The 19,352-nt window shown below is 39.6% G+C and overlaps 1 protein-coding gene across 1 annotated transcript in view; it reads left to right on the top strand.

Annotated features, from left to right (window-relative positions):
* The first annotated feature begins 1,624 nt into the window (after positions 1 to 1,624).
* LOC122807959 (tumor necrosis factor receptor superfamily member 14-like) overlaps positions 1,625 to 19,352 on the top strand; it is a 580,779-nt gene continuing 563,051 nt past the window's right edge. Inside the window, exon 1 of the mRNA XM_044078991.1 lies at positions 1,625 to 2,192. Within this exon, the coding sequence (XP_043934926.1) occupies positions 2,127 to 2,192 (66 nt within the window). The 5' untranslated portion in view covers positions 1,625 to 2,126. The remainder of the gene's footprint in view (positions 2,193 to 19,352) is intronic.

The following is a 19,352-nucleotide window of genomic DNA, read 5'->3' as shown; positions in this document are numbered from 1 at the left end:
TCTCAGTATTTTGGGCGTCGGGATTCTGTGCGTTTGGGATTTCATAGGGGACCTATATATATATATATATATATATATATATATATATATATATATTAGGAGGTGTATCACAGGATTGTAATGATGACACCTGAAAAAGGTATGACAAGTACCTGACATAAAAGTCATTCAGTATTAACAAATGCATAATCCCCTCTTCTCCACTTAATATTTCCTTCAGAGTTCCTTCATGGTATGTACTTGCAACCTCTTCTTCTTTGTTTTTTTTATTAACCATTTAGTGGAACATAAACCCTTATAACCTCAGTCAGGCCTCTGTCCTTATAACCTCATGTTTACATATGCTTCCCAACACAGATGTCACCCTCTTGCCTCCATAACTGGGAACAAAGGCAAAACAAATTAGGGACAAAAGTCCCAAATCACAGGACTGACTGACAGAATAAGAGGATGTAAATGAATGGGCATTATCATGCATTTTATGCAACAAAAACATCTGCAGTTTTAATAACTAACTGTCATTATTTGTTTACTGTACTCTTATCATCTCTTAAAAAATCAATATTTGGAGGGACAAAGCAAAATTTTGAACCAAAATAAGGGACATTACCCTAAGCATCAGAGACAGTCAATATGTATACCTCTCGATGACCTATAATATCTGTTTTGAAATCTAAAAATTACCTTACATTTGTTTTGCAAAAAAGGTGGTAAATATCAGTAAAATCAAATGTAGGTAATCCACGACTTCCACTAAACTTAAACAACTGCCACCAAGCTTGTAAAACTGTGGACATGCTGATGGCATTACATAAAGAATGAATTATCTTAAATGTCATCTTTTTGATTTGTCCCCCTAACAAGCACTTTCAGTAAGTTTTACTAAGACATACCCCATTTATGGTGTTCTGCTCATCACCCCCCCCATCTATCTCTTTATTAGTCCTCAGAGTCAGCTAAGTGAACCACTCATATGTTCCTAGGTAAGTACTAGGCTAGCTGCCTTGAGCGCCATTTTAAGCCTAGCCAATCTCCCTCTCTCTCAAAGATGATAATCAAACCCTGTACTTTGTGTTTGTGAGGTAAACACCTTAACCATTATACTAACCCCCAACCCAAATGTAGGCTAATGGAATCAAACTCTGTACTACAGGAAGTAGCTTATTGACATCTCATAGCCTTAATTCTCTGCACCAGTTCCCAGACTAAAACACAGGGCTTGTCTGGGATCTGTGAAATCATGGTTAGAATTCTATAAATTTAAGGTGTATTTGTGTGTGTCTAATTACCAAGTGTTTTACTATGCCTAGTCAATGCATATTTAGGTTGTAAATAAAAAGTTTTGAAAAAAGTTCCTTCATTTTTCTGTGTGAAGAATCAGACAGGCACGCTACAGATGCCTGAAATGTTCTTTGCAGAGAAAAGCTGTTAAAGAGACTATGCTATTTCACTAGAGTGTTTAAGTTATGCGAGCTACTAAAAATTTAACATGTTGAAGCAGGAAGTGGGTGCTACTGTGAGCAGAGCTAACGTCCTCAGTGACTACATAGACATAGCAGGTATTGTCCCATTATTTCTATCCATCTCGCTGTTACTGCCTTCAGTTTCAACTTAAAGAAAGACAATCTGATAGTGATTTTACACCAAATTATTTGTCAGGTGTTTGTACATTGTTCATTGCAGACCCAGGACTGGATCTTCTTTTGTGCTGCTTCTGACTGTCTGCGATAGAAGTGTTTGTTCTACTTTTATGGAACATTTTCTTATGCTGTATTTGTTGACAATGGGTTTATACTGAGCTTTCCTTTATATATTGCCTAATCACAATAAAAAAAATTGAAACACTGACTTCTGAGAATATCAGACGGCAGAGAGGAAGAAGACGAAATAAGCTTTACATTCAGCAGCCCAGAAGACGTGTTAAACACTGACAAGAACAAGATGTGCTCACCACAGCGCTTGTTTTAGAACTGCACAACGATCTACTGTAACTACCTGACCGTTGCATACCCTTCCCCTCGAACCTCTAAGTTTGTCATTTATGTTGTAATCATGGCTTAACCAGAACTTTCTTTAAGTGAGGATAAGGTGCAACAGTTGCTTTGAAAAGAAAACTTGCTTCAGAAATGGCATATATTTGGCTGGTGATCCTTCTAACAGTAACGGAATCCTGGCAGGCTGCAAATATGCAGGTATGGCATCAAATGAACTTTGACTATTAATTCCGCTCTATGCAATATAGGTATTGTTGGGAAGTGTTTCTAAAGATGATACTGGAACTAGAATCAAACGGGTGGGTTTTTATTATTTCTGAAGCTACTGGGGTACCAACTACATTCACAAAGGGTCAGTATTCCAGCTCAGAGCATAGAATCATAGGTTCAAGGATGACAGCACAAGAATATAGATTCGGGAAGCAAAACTGCATGCTCAAGAGTCTGGTTTTGTAGCTCAGTGCTAGCGGTGTATACTAAACAGCTGTAACTTAATAGAGATGCATTGCCTTTGTCCCAAGTTTAGAGTGAAATCTGTTTGTCTAACACTCCAGGTTCATATAACAGAAATGTGGTGTCTCATTCCTGGATTTCTGGATTTGTAACTCAGAAGATAGATTAAGCATCTGAGTTTTAGGCTTAAGATACAATACTCAATATTTAAAATAGTACCGTAATACTTTACATTATAACTGCTACCAGTAAGCTAATTTTTCTGCTTCACTACACATGATTTTTCAAGGATCAGGATTCCTGGTATAGATTTATAAGCAAATGATCATAAATGCAATATGGAGAGTATCATGTTTAAGGTTCCTGGTTGCTAGCTTACAACAGACACAGACCATGTCTAAGGATCCTGGTTGCTAGCTTACAACAGACATGGACCATGTTTAAGGTTTCTGGTTGCTAGCTTACAACAGACACGGACCATGTTTAAGGTTCCTGGTTGCTATCTTACAACAGACACGGACCATGTTTAAGGTCCCTGGGTGCTAACTTACAACAGACACAGACAAGAAGTTAGCAACCCACAGAGAGTGCGATACAAGTTGTGGGTTGAAAATACATTTAAAGCAAAATACAATTAAAGCAGATGGCAAGGTCAGGAACACACAAAGTCAGAGTTCTGTATGCCTAATCTAAGGAATGCCTTTGCAGCTATGGGATATCTTATCCAGACATTTTTTATTTATATGTTAAACAGGTAGACTCACTTGGTCCAGGGGACTATTTTCATGTGTGACTGAGAAACACTTTTTAGTTAGCAGACTTGTTTTTAGGGTCGCATGATAGGATGAAGACCGAATGAATCAAACTCAGGACTACAGGCTGAAATTCATGAGTAATTCATAAGCCTAGTCCACAGCATTAAACTGCTAGAAAAAATCTAGCTTCTGGATGTCAAGAAACAAGATTTCACCTATGTCTTATCAAGGTACCTCAGATAAAAACAACTAGTCAAACCTTCAACTCAACAAGACTTTTCTTCAAGGATTTTTTTTTTTTTTTTTTTGCAGGGAGCATTCACTCTGCACCCCACTGTGGAAGACTTTGCCCCCCATACCCCTTTACCTATACATATGAATATAAATATACACACACACAAAAATTCCACAGTCATACAACCATGTAGAAAGGTGAAAGTCATAAGAAAAGCACACATAAAAATATGCTGGAAGTGATTGCTTATTATGAATAGTAATTGATAAGTTCAGTATTTGGGAGATTTAACTTGGTTAGCTAGAACTTGTTGATTTTACACCCGTTGGGTTGTAGGGAAGCCTAAAGGAAGAATCATGTGCCAGATAGCATATTCTGAAAACACAATTTAGGTGCATAACTCACAAGCAGAATTACATTTTTGAATAATTTTCATTCGTAAGCCATTAATGCTTTTATACAGCATGAAACTGTTTGCATTTTATGTTTAAAGTTACAGGAACAAAGCCACAGCATTTCTAATGCAGGAAACCATAGCTTATATATCCGACAAGGAAATGCAGAACTGGGAAATGTAATTTTGTGGTCAGTATATAGAATAATGTTGTTCCCAGGGTTCCAACATTCTGAGTTCAAATTAAAGCAAGTGCTACTAAACTTTAATACAGGAGTCTGCATTTGCAACCATATTTGCAAACATAGAATTCAGATACTGTAAGAATTTAAATAATAGCTGTTTTTTTTCCTAATTGCATAGCCGGCCTTAGGCATAGGCCAACTAGATAGCCGCCTAGTGTGCTGCTCTAGCAGGGGTGTTTTTCCAGTAATCTGGGTGGGGTAGTTATGCCAAGATGGTAGCGCCAGGTGGAGTGGGGGATACTGTGGAGCCTTTTTGCCTAGGGCACCAGTTGACCAAAGGTCAGCCCTGCCTAATTGTATAGCATGCTGCAGGTCTGCACAGTAAAGAGGAAATTATACTCTTCTGTACACACTAGATGGGAAGAGTATACATAGGTTCATAGGTTGGTACTAGGCTATCAGCCCTTGGGCCTATACAAGCCTAGCCATAACAATTCTCTGGCTATTACATTGCTTAACAAAATCTATGGCTCCCAATATCCTTTTTTTTTGCTGGAGCACAAGATGGTTGGGCAAGTAGGGCATCAAAATACAAAAAAAAATAAAAAATAAAATAAAATTTAGAATATAAACAATTCACCGACACTCTACTGCTAAGCATAAAACACTATTTCCCTATATTTCTCTTAAGAAAAGAACAAGAAATACCGTAGTCTAGTAACATATTTACACATCCTCGTAATACATTGCAACACACACAATAACTACATTTTTTGATAAAATGTAAGAAACTACAGTGTAAGAAATCAGATCTGTAACTAACAACAGAAGTGACAGAACTGTGCAAAGACATTTGTACCTCAGTAAAAAGATAAAAAGGATCTCATAACACAAATTCAACAGCAGCAAATTGTACCTGTTTTGAACTGATCAGAAATTTGGATTTAATTTAAAAAGTATTTTAAATTTTACAGCAAAAACACTGAGAGTCATTTGCTAAACAAAACAAAATGCTCCCACTTTGAAAAAGGACTTAGCTTGAGCAACAACAAACTTCTATTCACTTGAGAAACTAACAAGTATTAAAAAACATCTGGCAACCCATTAAACTATAAGTGATTTGGTGGGATTCATAGTCAAATGACATATAATGATATACTAATTAGTAGATATGGGAATGGTTCAGGAGTTCAAGAGGCAAATTAGTAACACATTTGTTAACAGCTTGCAATACCCACCTAGGCAGAAATTACCCATTTTAGGAGCAGCTCTAGAGTACTGCCTGATGAAGTGATTTGGCCAGAGCCACACAGAAAACAAATGTCAGTGGAGTGAATCAAACATTGTACTACATAAGCAGCTCACTAATAGCTCAGCGACTTACTCATCTGCACTAAGTGCCAGACAAGGTTTGCTATCAAAATTTCGACAACATTTTTGTGAGTAATCACATACTCGAAAAACATTGTCAAAATTAACAACATCGACCAACCAAAATAATAAAACAAGAAAAGTGTCAGCAAGTCGAATTCAACTTGTTGACAATTTTCGAACTTATCTGAACATCCGGTGATGTTCAACACATGTTTTGCAGGGGGGCAAGCCCCTCTGCACCCCCACACCCCCTGCTACTTGTATATTACATCTCCGAGATCGCACTATAGTAAGGAAAATGGTAGAGTTCCCGATCCTCACCATAGTGAGATCTCCTATCAGTATATGACAATCTCACAACAGCGAATGCACACTAGCATTTACTGTCGCAGGTTCAACATATTTTGAATCTCCGTTATACGACTTTGAAAATTGCCTTTTGACATTCAAAGTTCACAAAACGGCATTTGAAATTTTCAGTGTAAACTGCCAGACAAACTATTGTAGCCCATACACAGTGCATTTCTCACCTGCATGCCAAAAATAATAATTAAAATGCATTCACATTTAAATCATTAACATTAAACTCATACACTTTATGTTGCAAATTTATTCACAACTAAATAATAAAACACTGCCATAGTTTCACAGTTTCGTAAATTGTTACTAAGCAATTGACCTGGGGGGGGGGGCTTTCTAAGCCTAGACAAGTTTCCCCAAAAGAATAATGATGTCTTCTATCCAAATAGGACATTGAGGGCCAGGCATTTGTAAGCTACCTCTGTTCATAATTCATAGGTTCATAGGTAAGTACTAGGCTATCGATCCAAGGGCCTATGTAAGCCTAGCCAACAAGGTTCCCTGGCTTACGCCACCCAAGAAAGTTATTTTCCTGTGCCACTGTCGAGCAGAGACACAGAAGTGATCCCCGGGGTGTATTTCCTATTTCTCATCCACTCATCAAAATTTTTCTTGAAGAGTGCTAATGAAGAACTTTGCTTGACATAGATGGGTAGCCTGTTCCAGAGTATGGGAAGTCTCTGGGACAGGAATCTATCCCTCCAGCATGTCCTGTTTATTGTGGTGACAAGGTTTAGGTCCCTAGAGTGTGTAGCTCAGCAGGATTGGGATTTCTTTAGGTGTAGCATGTCCAACAGCTCTGGGTTTGACATAGCTTTATATGTTAGACAGAGATCACCTTGGAGTAGGCGATATGCTACAGAGTAAAGCTGGAGTTTTTTGAGGCAGTCTGTGTAGTGCATTTGCTTGAGGCCAGTAATCCTCTTTGTGAGGTACTTCTGTGGCCTTTCCAGCTGCTGCAGATGTCTTGTGAGGTACATTCCAAAAGGGGCATTGTACTCTATAATGGGTTAATGAGTGTCGAGTAGAGGGGAACAAAGACCTCTTTTTTCCTAGATGAGAACCCTTTTGTGATGAAGTGTGCCACGTGGAAGGACTTCCTGACTACTGTGTTGATGTGACTATCAAAGGAGAGACTACTGTCCACCTGGGTCCCAATGTCTCTTATCACACATTCGGTGTTAAGTAGATTGCTGCCTATGTGGTAGTTCATGGGTACAGAGTTTTTATCAAAGGGGATGACACTGCACTTTTTGGCATTGAGCTTGAGGTCATGGCTCTGACACCAGGCATCTGTCTCAGGGAGGCCCTTCTGTAGGATGTCCACATCATTTGGGGACTTGACTATGGCTCCTAGTTTGCAGTCATCTGTGAACTTCATTAGCCCGAGGCCTTCTGTGTTAGCCTGTACTTCAGAGAAGTGGATACCAAACAGGAGAGGTCCCAGGATGGAACCCTGTGGTACTCCACTTGTCACTGCTTTGAGGTCCGATTTGGAGTCTGCAACTTTTACAGTGTGGGTTCTATCAGTGAGCCACTTGTCAACCTATCTTGTGACATAGGGATTTATACCTAGTTTAGTGAGTTTAGCTATAATTCCAGAATGGGGGATGGTGTTGAAAGCCTTGGCGAGGTCAAGATAGGCTGTGTGAACCACCATACCCTCATCTACAGCTTTGGTGACTGCCTCAAAGAAGTCAATCAGGTTCAGGAGGCATGATCTGCCTTTCACAAACCCGAACTGGGTGGGATCCAGAGTTTGGTGGTTACCAATGTCTTTGTTTATGAGTTCCATGATGATACGTTCCATGACCTTGCAGACCAGGCTCATCAGGTTAATAGGTCGATAGTTCCCGGGATCAGTGGTGGCTCCCTCTCTGTGGAATGGGATAACTGTTGCTGTGCACCATTCAGCGGGCACAAAGCCTAATGCGAGGCTATTACTGAACATGGTGCTTAAGTGGAGAGCCAGTTCATTCTGAAGTTCATGTAAAACGCAGCCTGGGATGTTGTCCAGTCCCATGGATGCTGTATTTTTGGCTTTAGAGAGTGCAGATTTTACCTGCGTAGTTGTGATTACAGGGACTCTGCATGCTTCCTGTATAGATATGGGCCCTTTAGGGGGTGAGGGGGTGGTAAAGTTAGCACTGAACCTATCTGCCAGGATGTTGGAAATATCAGTTGGTTCTGTAATTTTCATGCAGTTGTGCTGTAACTCAGAGCAGATCTGGATGTTGCCATCGAGATTCTTGACATAGCTACAGAATGCTTTGTGCCTGTCCTTAGAATTAGTGGTGATTTTGTTTTTGTAGCTAGCTTTGGAGGATCTTATAAGGGATCTCAGCTTCCTACTGACACTGACCAGGGAGCTCCTCCACTCATGGGATTTTACTCTCTTTTGCAACAGTTTCTTCCTTCTGTTGTACAGTTTGTTTATGGCAGAGGACCACCAGATTGGCTTCCTTTTTTTGGAGGATAGCATCTTGGTTCTGTTTGGGATAGCACGATCCATGCACTCGTGTAAGTGCTTATAGAGTGCATTTGTGTAGGATTCAGCAGTTGTAACTGTATTGTCCATCTGCATGGGTGTCATGAAGTTCATCACTTCTGTCTTAAGAATCATGAAGTTGGCTTTGGAGAAATTTTTTACCATGGTCTCCTTAATGGGGGGTGGGAGCGGGATGTGGATATCAAGGGTGATTAGCTTATGGTCGGATCGGACCAACGAGGAGTTGACTTCAGGTGTGGAACGCCGGCCACTCATGTTGGTAATGACTAGGTCTATTGTTGCCCCTGGTGGGGGTCTGGATAAGTTGATCCAGGGCATTGAAGTTTATGAATTCCAGAAAGTGTTGAGCTAAGGAGTTGGTACACGAGTAGTTTTCCCAGTTAATGGTGAGGTAGTTGAAGTTGCCCATTATTAGGGTGCTTGTTTGAACCCTAATATTTTCCAGTACATCAAGAAAAGAGGAGTGGGAATCCTGGGGCATGGTGGAGGATCTGTAGCAAGCTACAATTTGGATTGCAGTTTTGCCCAGAGTTAGTTGCACTTGGATAACCTCGGATGCATTATGCATTATGCTGAGTAACTAGCCTGGAGGTGTAGATATCCTTAATGAATATGGACACACCTCTGCCTTTGGTGTTTCGGTCCAGGTTACATGGCCGAAATGTGTGGTATAACTTATAGACTGGTAGTACAGGGGTGCTCTCTGGAGCCTTGATCCAGGACTCAGTCACATATCAATGTTCTCCATTTTAACGAGTGCCTCGAGTGAGTGCATTTTGAGATTTAGACTTCTAGCATTGAGTAGCATTACCCTCAGTTTTTGCTTGCCTGTTCCTGTTACAGTGGTGAATTTGTTATTTGAACCTTGCCTAAAGAAAGCACTATAGGGGCAGCAAGTGCCTTAGCCAGTATCCAGAATCCCAGGGGTGACAGTTGCAGGCCATCTGTGGCAAAACATCATGGTCTGTCGACCATGTCATCCCAAGCAGACAGATACTAGATCCCCTTAGAATGATACCAGAAGCGTAGCCAATTGCTGAAGTTAATTATTTTGTCCTTGTACTGCAGAATCATTCTGGGTGATGGCAGAATGCTACTCAGGGCTAGGGTCATACCTGCCTGGGCTACAAGATCGGAGAGCTCTTCCATGTCTCTTTTCATGTAGTCCAGGGAGGTACGTCTCAGGTCATTCACACCAACATGGACAATGACAGAGTCATATTTGTACTTGTTGTGGAGTGACCTGAGTGCATGGGTTATGTGGCGGATCCTGGCACCTGACTGGCAGCTGACAGTAACCTTCTTCTTGTTTTGTCTGGTGAGTGGAACATCAGTGTGCCTGACTATAGAGTAACCTATGACTAGTGTGTTGAGTATGTTGTTTTGTTTTATTGGTTGTGGTTGAGTGGCACACTGAGTCTGTGGGCTATGTGTCATTTGGGTTGTGTTGGGGGATGAAGGTTGCTTGCGTTTCTGCTTTGGAGGTCTCTGTTGCTTAGACAGATTATTACTGAGAGCCTCCGCAAATTTTTTGTGTTACTATGTGTGGATTTTGGTGGTGTAGATTTAGTGAGATTATGTGATGAGTGTTGTGTGGTGCAAATGTTTACCTTCTCCTCATGACTGTCAAGTTCAGTCTTGGTTGGAGAGAGCTTTACCTCCAGTTTGGCTAGATAAGTGCATCTCTCACAGGTTGTAGTGTTGGGCATGGATACCAGATGGTGTAAGTCTGTCAACATTCAACAATACAAGGAAAGCAAGGATCATGCCCAGGGAACAAGGTTTATATGATGATATATCCCTGTTTACTGCAATCGATTCCTTCCTTTACACCATAACTACTCTGGAATGCAAGAACCAAATATTTATAAACACACACACACACACACACACACACACACACACGCACGCACACACACACACACACACACACACATATACACACACACACACACACACACACACACACACACACACACACACACACACACACACGCACACACACACACACACACACACACACTCACACACACACACACACACACACACACACACACACACACACACACACACACACACACACACACACACACACACACACACACACACACACACACACACACACACACACATACACACACACACACGCACACACATACACACAAACACACACACACATGCACACACATACACACACACACATGTGACTATCAGTTAAACCCCTTTTATGACTGAGTACACATCAGATGTTTTCCTGCGATCAAATACATAATGACCTAGAAGTGCTTTTATACTTCCTGCTTTGATAAGCATGCAATGCGTCTTACTGCACCGCAGAGCCGTCTCAACCTCTTAGTCAGGAACAGATTTTAAATATTGGTCTTCCATACTTAGAAAGTTGCTAGCATATCAGGTTTTGCATTAGGAAGCATTTTCTGAAAGTCCAAAACTCATGTTTGTAATTATTTCATGATGATGGACCACGACACTTCACCAGAAAGCCACACATTTTATGAGGAACAGACCATGAATATGGTGGATAAAAGTGATAGACAGTTGATAATTATATTTTATGCGTATAGACAAGCACAGAAACCCAAACACATGCACACACATCAGTTGCAGTTACATGTATGGCTGTACCCTCAGATATTAGTTAAATAAGTCCATAAATGCTAACTCAGAAATGTATCTCAAAAATCAGAAACAGTATAGAACCATGAACAGAAATTAACTATGCTTAGAAAGCTGCTAAAATTAAAAAAGAAATGTGTTAGCAAGCATTTTCTAATGTGTGAAACCAATATGCCTGTCATTATTTAATGACTACAATTCTTCTAAATTGTCAGAAACCACACATTTTATTAGGAACAGACCAAACCACCTATCAATGTCTTTGCTCAAGATTTCCAGACAAAGCCAAAAAAATGTGTGTGTGTGTGTGTGTGTGTGTGTGGGGAGAGGGGGGATGTCCAGAAAAGGGTCAGATTTAAATATTATATTAATTTATGTACTTGTTAACCAGATCAATCCACTGGGTCATATTTTCATTAGAGTTATCTTGGGGCTGTAAACTGAACATGATCAAAAGGAAGGCATCATACATTTGTGCTTCAGTACTTTTTGCAGCTGTATATACAGTGGATTTAAAAAGTTTACACACCCCTGTTAAAATGCCAGGTTTTTGTGATATAAAAAAATGACACCACAATAAATCATTTCACAACTTTTCCCACCTTTAATGTGATCTATAACCTGTAAAATTCAATTGAAAAACAAATCTGTTAGGGGAAAAAAATATAAAAAATAAACTTACAATACGCCGGTTGCATAAGTGTGCACACCCTTAACCTAATACTTTGTTGTGTGTGCATACCCTTAAACTAATACTTGGTTAAGCACCTTTTGATTTAATTAGAACATTCAGTCTTCTTGGGTACACACCCGCCATCAATTAAAGAGACTCTGATTAACCCCAAATAAAGTTCAGCTATCCTAGCAGGATTTTCCTGACATTTACTCAGTTGCCTGCTACAGCAAAAGCCATGGTTCGCAGAGTGCTTACAAAGCATCAAAGGGATCTTATTGTTGAAAGGTATCAGTCAGGAGAAGGGTACAAAAACATTTCCACAGCATTTGATATACCATGGAACACAGTGAAGGCAGTCATTAAAAAGTGGAGAAAATATGGGACAACAGTGACGTTGCAAAGAACTGAACGTCCCTCCAAAATTGATGAAAAGACAAGATGAAAACTGGTCAGAGAGGCTGCAAAGAGACCTACAGCAAGACTGAAGGAGCTGCAGTAATTTCTGGCAAGTACTGGTTGTGTACTACATGGAACAACAATCTCCCGTACTCGCCATATGTCTGGACTATTAGGTAGGGTTGCAAGATGGAAGTCTTTTCCTACACAGAAAAACATCCAGGCCTGGCTAAAATTTTCAAAACATACATCAAGTCTTCCAAAAGCATGTGGGAAAATGTGTTATGGTCTGATGAGACCAAGGTTGAACTTTCTGGCCACAATTCCAAAATTTATGTTTAGAGCAAAAACAACACTTCACATCACCAGAAGATCATGATCCCCATGGTGAAGCATGGTGGTGGCAGTATCATGCTTTGGGGTTGCTTTTCTTCAGCTGGAACTGGGGCTTTTTTTTTTTTTGTTTTTCAATTGAATTTTACAGGTTATAGGTGGAGGGAATTATGAACAGTTGCAAATACCAGTAACTTTTGGCCCAAGACCTTCAGGAGTCTGCTAGAAAGCTGAAGATGAAGAGGAATTTCACCTTTCAACATGGCAATGACCCCAGGCATACATCCAGATCAATAAAAGAATTGCTTCACCAGAAGAAAATTAAAGTTTTGGAATGGCTCAGCCAGAGCCCAGACCTAAATCCAATAGAAAATCTGTGGAGTGACTTGAAGAGGGCTGTGCACAAGAGATACCCTCACAATCTGACAGATCTGGAGCTCTTTTGCAAGGAAGAGTGGACAAATATTGTCAAGTCAAGATGTGCCGTGCTGATAGACTCCTACCCAAGAAGACTGAATGCTGTAATTAAATCAAAAGGTGCTTGAACAAAGTATTAGTTTAAGGGTTTGCACACACAACAAAGTATTAGTTTATGGATATGCACACTTATGCAACCAGCATATTGTACACTTTTTATTTTTTATATTTTTCCCCTAAGAGATTTGTTTGTTTTTCAATTGAATTGTACAGGTTATAGGTCACATTAAAAGTGGGAAAAGTTTTAGGTTCATAGGTGTGTACTAGGCTAATGACCCTGGAGCCTTTACAAGCCTAGCCCATAGGATTACCCTGGCACTGTGCACCCGACCTTAGTTCCCAGTGCCTCTGTTGAGTACAGCCACTGGAGTAATCCCCGGGGTGAATTTTCTACTTCCGATCCGCTCATCAAGATTTCTCTTGAAGAGGGCCAGTGAGGTGCTCTGCTTGACATGTATGGGAAGTCTATAGTCTCTGGGTTATGAACCTGCCCCTCCAGCATGTTCTGTTGATTGTGGTAATGAGGTTGAGGTCTCTGGAGCATGTAGTGCTGAGGGATTGGGATTTCTTTAGATGTAGCATTTCTAACAGAGCTGGGTCAGACATGGCTTTGTAAGTCAAGCAGAGATCACCTCTAAGTAAGCAATATGAGATAGAACATAGTTGGAGTTTTTTGAGTCTGTCCATATAGGAAAAGTGTTTAAGGCCTAGGATCCTCTCTGTGAAGTACTTTTGCGGCCTCTCCAGTTGTTGCAGGTGTCTAGTGAGGTACATGCCAAATGGGGCATTGTAGTCGATGATTGGCTTAATGAGGGAAGAGTAGAGGGAGACAATGACCTCTTTCTTCCTGGATGTAAAACCCTTAGTAATGAGATGTGCCACATAGAAGGACTAAAACCTGGCATTTTTTTACAGCGGTGTGTAAACTTTTTATATCCACTGTACCTGCCCATTCCATTGCCATTCTGTTTACCTCACTACTGTCTTTTCTGCTGTTCTTTCAGTCTGCCACAGCCCCAGTGAGACATTAAGCTAGAAGTTTTTGAAATTCTAACCACAGGATTTGAACTCCACTATGTTTTTCCTAACCCTACAAACCTTCTCTTGTTTTTAAATGGCTGTGTCTTTGGCATCTGCTCCTTATGGTATTCTGACTTCCAAAGTCCCAACCTCCCCTCTTTCATTGCAATTGCCTGTTGTGGAACCTATTTAAGTTGTTTCCTACCCGTTGTTTTCCGTGGATCCATAATGCTAAGTGCCCATCTAGCAAACCAGTATTGAACTTGAGTAATTCTCCCCCCTCTGGAAGTTGCCTCCTGCTCTTTTTGTAGAGCTCCCATCTGCTTGGCATTCTTGCCACACTCTGAGCGGGGGTGCTGAATCAATCCTGCTCCATCTTATGCAGACAGATTTATTTTAAAGTTTTGCACTTCACTTAATGTTTAGAATTCTACTACTTTACTGTTTGATTTTGCCTTTAATCATTCTAAAGATCCCTAATGCTTGAAATAGCCTTGTCAAGATAGTTTAAGTTGTTTTCTTGTAACATCACAGTCACAAGAAATAGTTTTTTTTTTTTTTTTTTTGGTGTTTTTATATCAAGAGGTTAGCAGTGCCCTGTACAGGCACAAATACTCAGAAAGTAAATTTTAGCTATGAAACTACCCCTACAACTGAAACCTGTTGTGACATCTCTACTCTGGGCCAGCCCCACATAATCTCTAGAAACTTTTTAACTAATGTTGTCGCCTCACAGCAAGAGGTTCTCCGTTTCGATTCTCGGCTGAGGTGAAGTTGGCAAAGGCTATTTGCATGGCAAATAGAAAGTCTTCTTTTGCTAATTTTTAAATGGGCTGCTTGTTCATTTATAATGTAAGTAGCTATTAGATGTCAAAATGAACATTTTTTTCAAAAGCATGAGAACATATTCACCAAACTAAAGCTTCTTGCTTTGGCAAATGCTGTGACTTTGGGATAACATGTTTAGAAAAATTGTGTCATGGTTCCAGCTAAAGCTGTAAACAAGACTGTCCTGAATTTTTGTTCTAAGGAGTGACCTATCTGACATATATGTCTTCTAGGCTGTTTGAAAAAAAGAAAAACACATTTTTCCTTCTCCAGAAAACTAACAGCTGTGAATTATTGATATGAGTAAAGGAAATAATTGTATTATAATGTTTTGGAAAAATACTTAATTACTTCGTTATTTGAGACACTATAAATCTGCAAACTGCAAAAATAAAGTGCAATCTTCAAATAACAGTGAATTGCAAAACTCACTGCTACACATTAACAGTGCTTTCTGTGTGTGTGTGTGGGGGGGGGGAGGCACACATGCACCTCCTATTGTGGAGAAATACAACCCTGCTATTTATGTATATTATACCTCAGGAGATACAAAATACTCTGAGGTACAGCAATATGAGGCTTATGCTGGGGCTTTGCCTTGATATATAGCATTGTTATTTTGTGCTATCCCACAGAATGCCTCATAGTTACTTCATATCATTATATTTTGTCCTGAAGTTTTATCCTGCCATTGTCAGAGTTCATCAGCCTGCCTCAATTTAGTGATCATGTCAAAAGTTTGGACAAAAAAGTAAAGCAATGGCCATGATTAATGGATAATGGCCAGTTAGTTAAAACCCTTATCAATATACACAGTGTTAGCTGTGTACCAAGAAATCCTTTTGACTTTGGTGCTTTGAAGTTCAGAAAACTGTGGGCTGTATTTCCCACATCAGATGTTTATAATTCATATTCCAGTACTGACACTAGAGTGCAGTATAAGGGGTGCTACACCCTTGAGATGCCATCCTTCAGATGAGATCTTAAACTGGGGGCCCATCTGCCTGCACTGGAGACACCAACAGTGAATGCTCCTGTCAAGCCCTAAAGCTAGTAGAGAGAATTAAGGCTATGAGTTAATTAGCTGCTTACTGTAGTCCAGAGTTTGATTCCTTCAGCCTCCACCTGCCTACTTTGTGACCTTGAGGAATTCATTTACCTGACAGTTCAGTCGGTAATTTGGTTTATTCTCCTGAATTGCAAGTCTAGTACCTGCCTGTGAATATATAACTAAAACAGTGTTTCAAAACTCACCAGAGGTAATTGAATCCTTAATATTCACTGATTTGCAATTAAATGAATGTGTGTATATGTGTGTGTGTGTGTGTGTGTGTGTGTGTGTGTGTGTGTGTGTGTGTGTGTGTGTGTGTGTGTATTTTTGTGCATACTAGCGTGCTATACATGCATCCCTGTGGACATGTATGCAATGTGCATGCACATGTGTATATATGTACTTTTGTGCATGTACGTGTGCATATATTTTTTGTGCCTGCAAGTATGGTACTGAAAAGCTGGCAAAGATTTTCCATCAGTATTTAGTTTGATACGCATGCAGTGTTCCTCCAATGGAAGCAGATGGAGAGTGTTCTTTGATTAGTGAAGAGTGGTGTTGGTTTCATTTTTTATTTTTTCATCTTGAACGCACATAGATTTAGCATAAGTCAATGCCCTATAAAAGAAGAAGTTAGAACAGGAACATACATTCGATTCAAAACCTCTTCTGTAAATGCTTATGCCTGTAGAGAGAAATACTGCAGTGATTAAAGAAGGATCCTGTTTAAATATATTAGAAATGTCATCGGTCCTTTCTGGTTGCATAGGAGTATAGTTGTTGTTACAGTGACTGAGACATTTATGAAATGGGTATTCCTAGTGCTCTTTGCTTGGAGATATGGCATCCCAGTGTTGTGTATTAGGGATGGGTGGCTGCCACTGGGAAATAGAGCATTCACAATATTTTGTAGATAAAAAATCTGGTGGCAGTTAATGTGCCATAGTTCAAAATCTAACACTGGAAGATGAGGTGCCATGTGTTCTGTACTGAAAAAGCAGGCATTGAAAAATGAACAGCCCGAGTACAAATACATGTAGATAACAGGAATGACAGATGTAAATTGACATTTTTTTTAATATAATACCCACTACCCACACACCACATTATTTTGATGTAGGAGGACATTTCCCTTTTTTTTCAAGTACAGGGCAGTAGAATGTGAACACCTGCCAGTGTCCCATGGGAAGAGGAACAGATATTGTGGAGATAGTACCATATACTCATTGTGTAAGTTTAAGTGAAAATAAAATGCACACAAAGAATACATTGACTGGAAAGAAGTTAAACATTTCTTTTTCTGGCTGATGACAGCTGGTTTCTTGTCTACTTCATTTTGAATGTAATAGCTCAGGCATCACACTGTATCGTTACGTCATTGTTGTCATAGGTACTGCACATTAGTTGGTAGCAGTCTATAGAAGAGACCATAGGGGAAAACCCTTTCTACATATGGATGGGTGACAAGTCTCCTGCATTCCTTTCTTTTTATTTAGATTAATACTTCATTTTCTAACCATGAGAGTAAAATTAATATATCTGTATCAAGATAAAAAGACCAACTCCGAAAACTAGAAGTTTACAACAAAAGTCCCATTTCAGTCATTTTTTATGACATGTATGATTGCTTTAGCAACCATATCAGTACTGAGTAGGTTTCCATCCTAAATTGTAAATTCGTTTTGCTTTGCATGAATGCAATGTACAAACAACAATAACTAACATGACAAAGGTGTGTGTGTGTGTGTGTGTGTGTGTGTGTGTGTGTGTGTGTGTGTGTGTGTGTGTGTGCGCGTGCGTGCGCATGTGCTGACACACTGTACCTTGAATGCAAAGAAATCCATCAGAGGCAAGATACATCATGAGAGGAGGTGTAATTCTGTCACTGCACTGTGGGCATCTAATGTTTCTTCTTTATTTATATAGTTTGTTTAAACTGTTGCAAAAATCATTTCTTATGGCAAGCACACAGGATTAAGGCTGGGTTTGATTCCCTTGGTCTCTGATTACTGACTTTCTGATACTGAGAAGTTTCCTTAGGTAGAAACGAGGCTCTTGTGCCAAGTGTGTATCTCAGGTAATAAGTAAAATGTAAAAATCTCAGTTCTGCTTTTCCTTGACTTTGTGTGTTCATGCATGTGTGTATGCCTTCCCAGTATGAAATGTCTTGTACTTCAAAAGAGATGGCTCATAAGAATCTTCATCAGTTGCAGTTCTTAGTGTCAAGTACACAGTTAATCAGTGAATAGGATAGCTGATACTACACGCTGACATTGTTAATCAATTAGTTCTTGGTCATTCTGTGATCAGTGCTCTAGTCCAGTAATCAATATGTAAATAGTCAATATGCCTTCTGGTCAAGGTTGTGTGATTGTGGAGTTAGGATATATAACTATGTGTAATAAACTACTACAGCATGTAACTATGTGTAATATACTACAACAGCATGTAACTGTGTGTAATATACTGCTGCAGTATGTTACTGTGCAATATACTGCTACAGTATGTAGCTATGTATGTAGTATGCTGTAACTTTAACTATGAGTAATATACTATTACAGTATGCATTTAATATTGGAATGTAACTGACCTCAAACTCTTTCAAACTCAGTTGAAGCAGAGTGTGCACAAACAAATGAAAAACCAAAGGCACCAAAATAGGTCAAGTGGTCAAAAATACACCACACTCAACTGTAGAAAAAATAGCTGCTTTTTCCACAGTCGAGTGTGGTGTATTTTTGACCACTTGTCCTCTTCTGGTGCCTCTGATTTTTCATTTATTAGTTCATAGTAGGCATAGTTACCTCATGATGTGCAGAAATAGCTCAGAGAGATAGCTGAGTGGTGCAGCAGAAGCGTGCTGAGCTCATAACTCAGAGGTCAGTGGAGCAAAACCATTCTCTGTTTGCAAAGGGGAGAAACCATTATAAGTACTTGTACTTTATAGACAAAGGATAACTAATTCAGCTCTCCTCTTCTTACACTTACTCTAATACATGCATAACATTTCACCTCCAAGTTTCCAGATATCTTTGTGCCCTTGACTTTACTGCCTTGTAAATATAGCACATATTATAAATAACTTGATACCTTACCATTTTAGTAACACTTTAACAGAGATCAAACTATGTTTCTTCCTTTTCTTTAAATATTATTGTTTCTTACTGTAATATTTTATTTATTTTTTTTTTAACATTTGTTAACCGGGAATGTCTAACTTGGAACAAAGCCAATTTTCAGTGGAGGCCCAAGGAGAAATGCTCCAGATGCATGTCTTTGTAATGTGGGAGGAAACTGGAGCACCCAAAGGAAACCCACATGAATGTAGGGAGGACATACAGACTCAGCACAGAAGGCACCCTAGCTGAGAATCATAGCGGAGAACCTCTTGCTGTGAGGTGATAATGCTACCGCTGCACCACTGCACCATCCATATTTATATCTGTTTTTCCCTTTCTGTCCAGCAAATGAACTACCTAATGCATAACATATTGTACTATTTATTTAAATGTGAGCAGGATGATTGTATATTTCTATGTCTTATGGCCAGGGTTGTGACTGAAATGGTCATGTGATCAACTATGTCACCTAGTAACAAACTGAAATAAATAAATGCATGCATACATACATACATAAATTAATTCTGAACCTAGCATCTGCAGACATCCTAAACAGAAA

Source organism: Protopterus annectens, chromosome 8.part0 (assembly GCF_019279795.1).
Source record: "Protopterus annectens isolate FY-2018-M chromosome 8.part0, PAN1.0, whole genome shotgun sequence".
NCBI classification, from domain to species: Eukaryota; Metazoa; Chordata; order Ceratodontiformes; family Protopteridae; genus Protopterus; species Protopterus annectens.
This window is presented reverse-complemented; position numbering and strand designations above follow the sequence as displayed.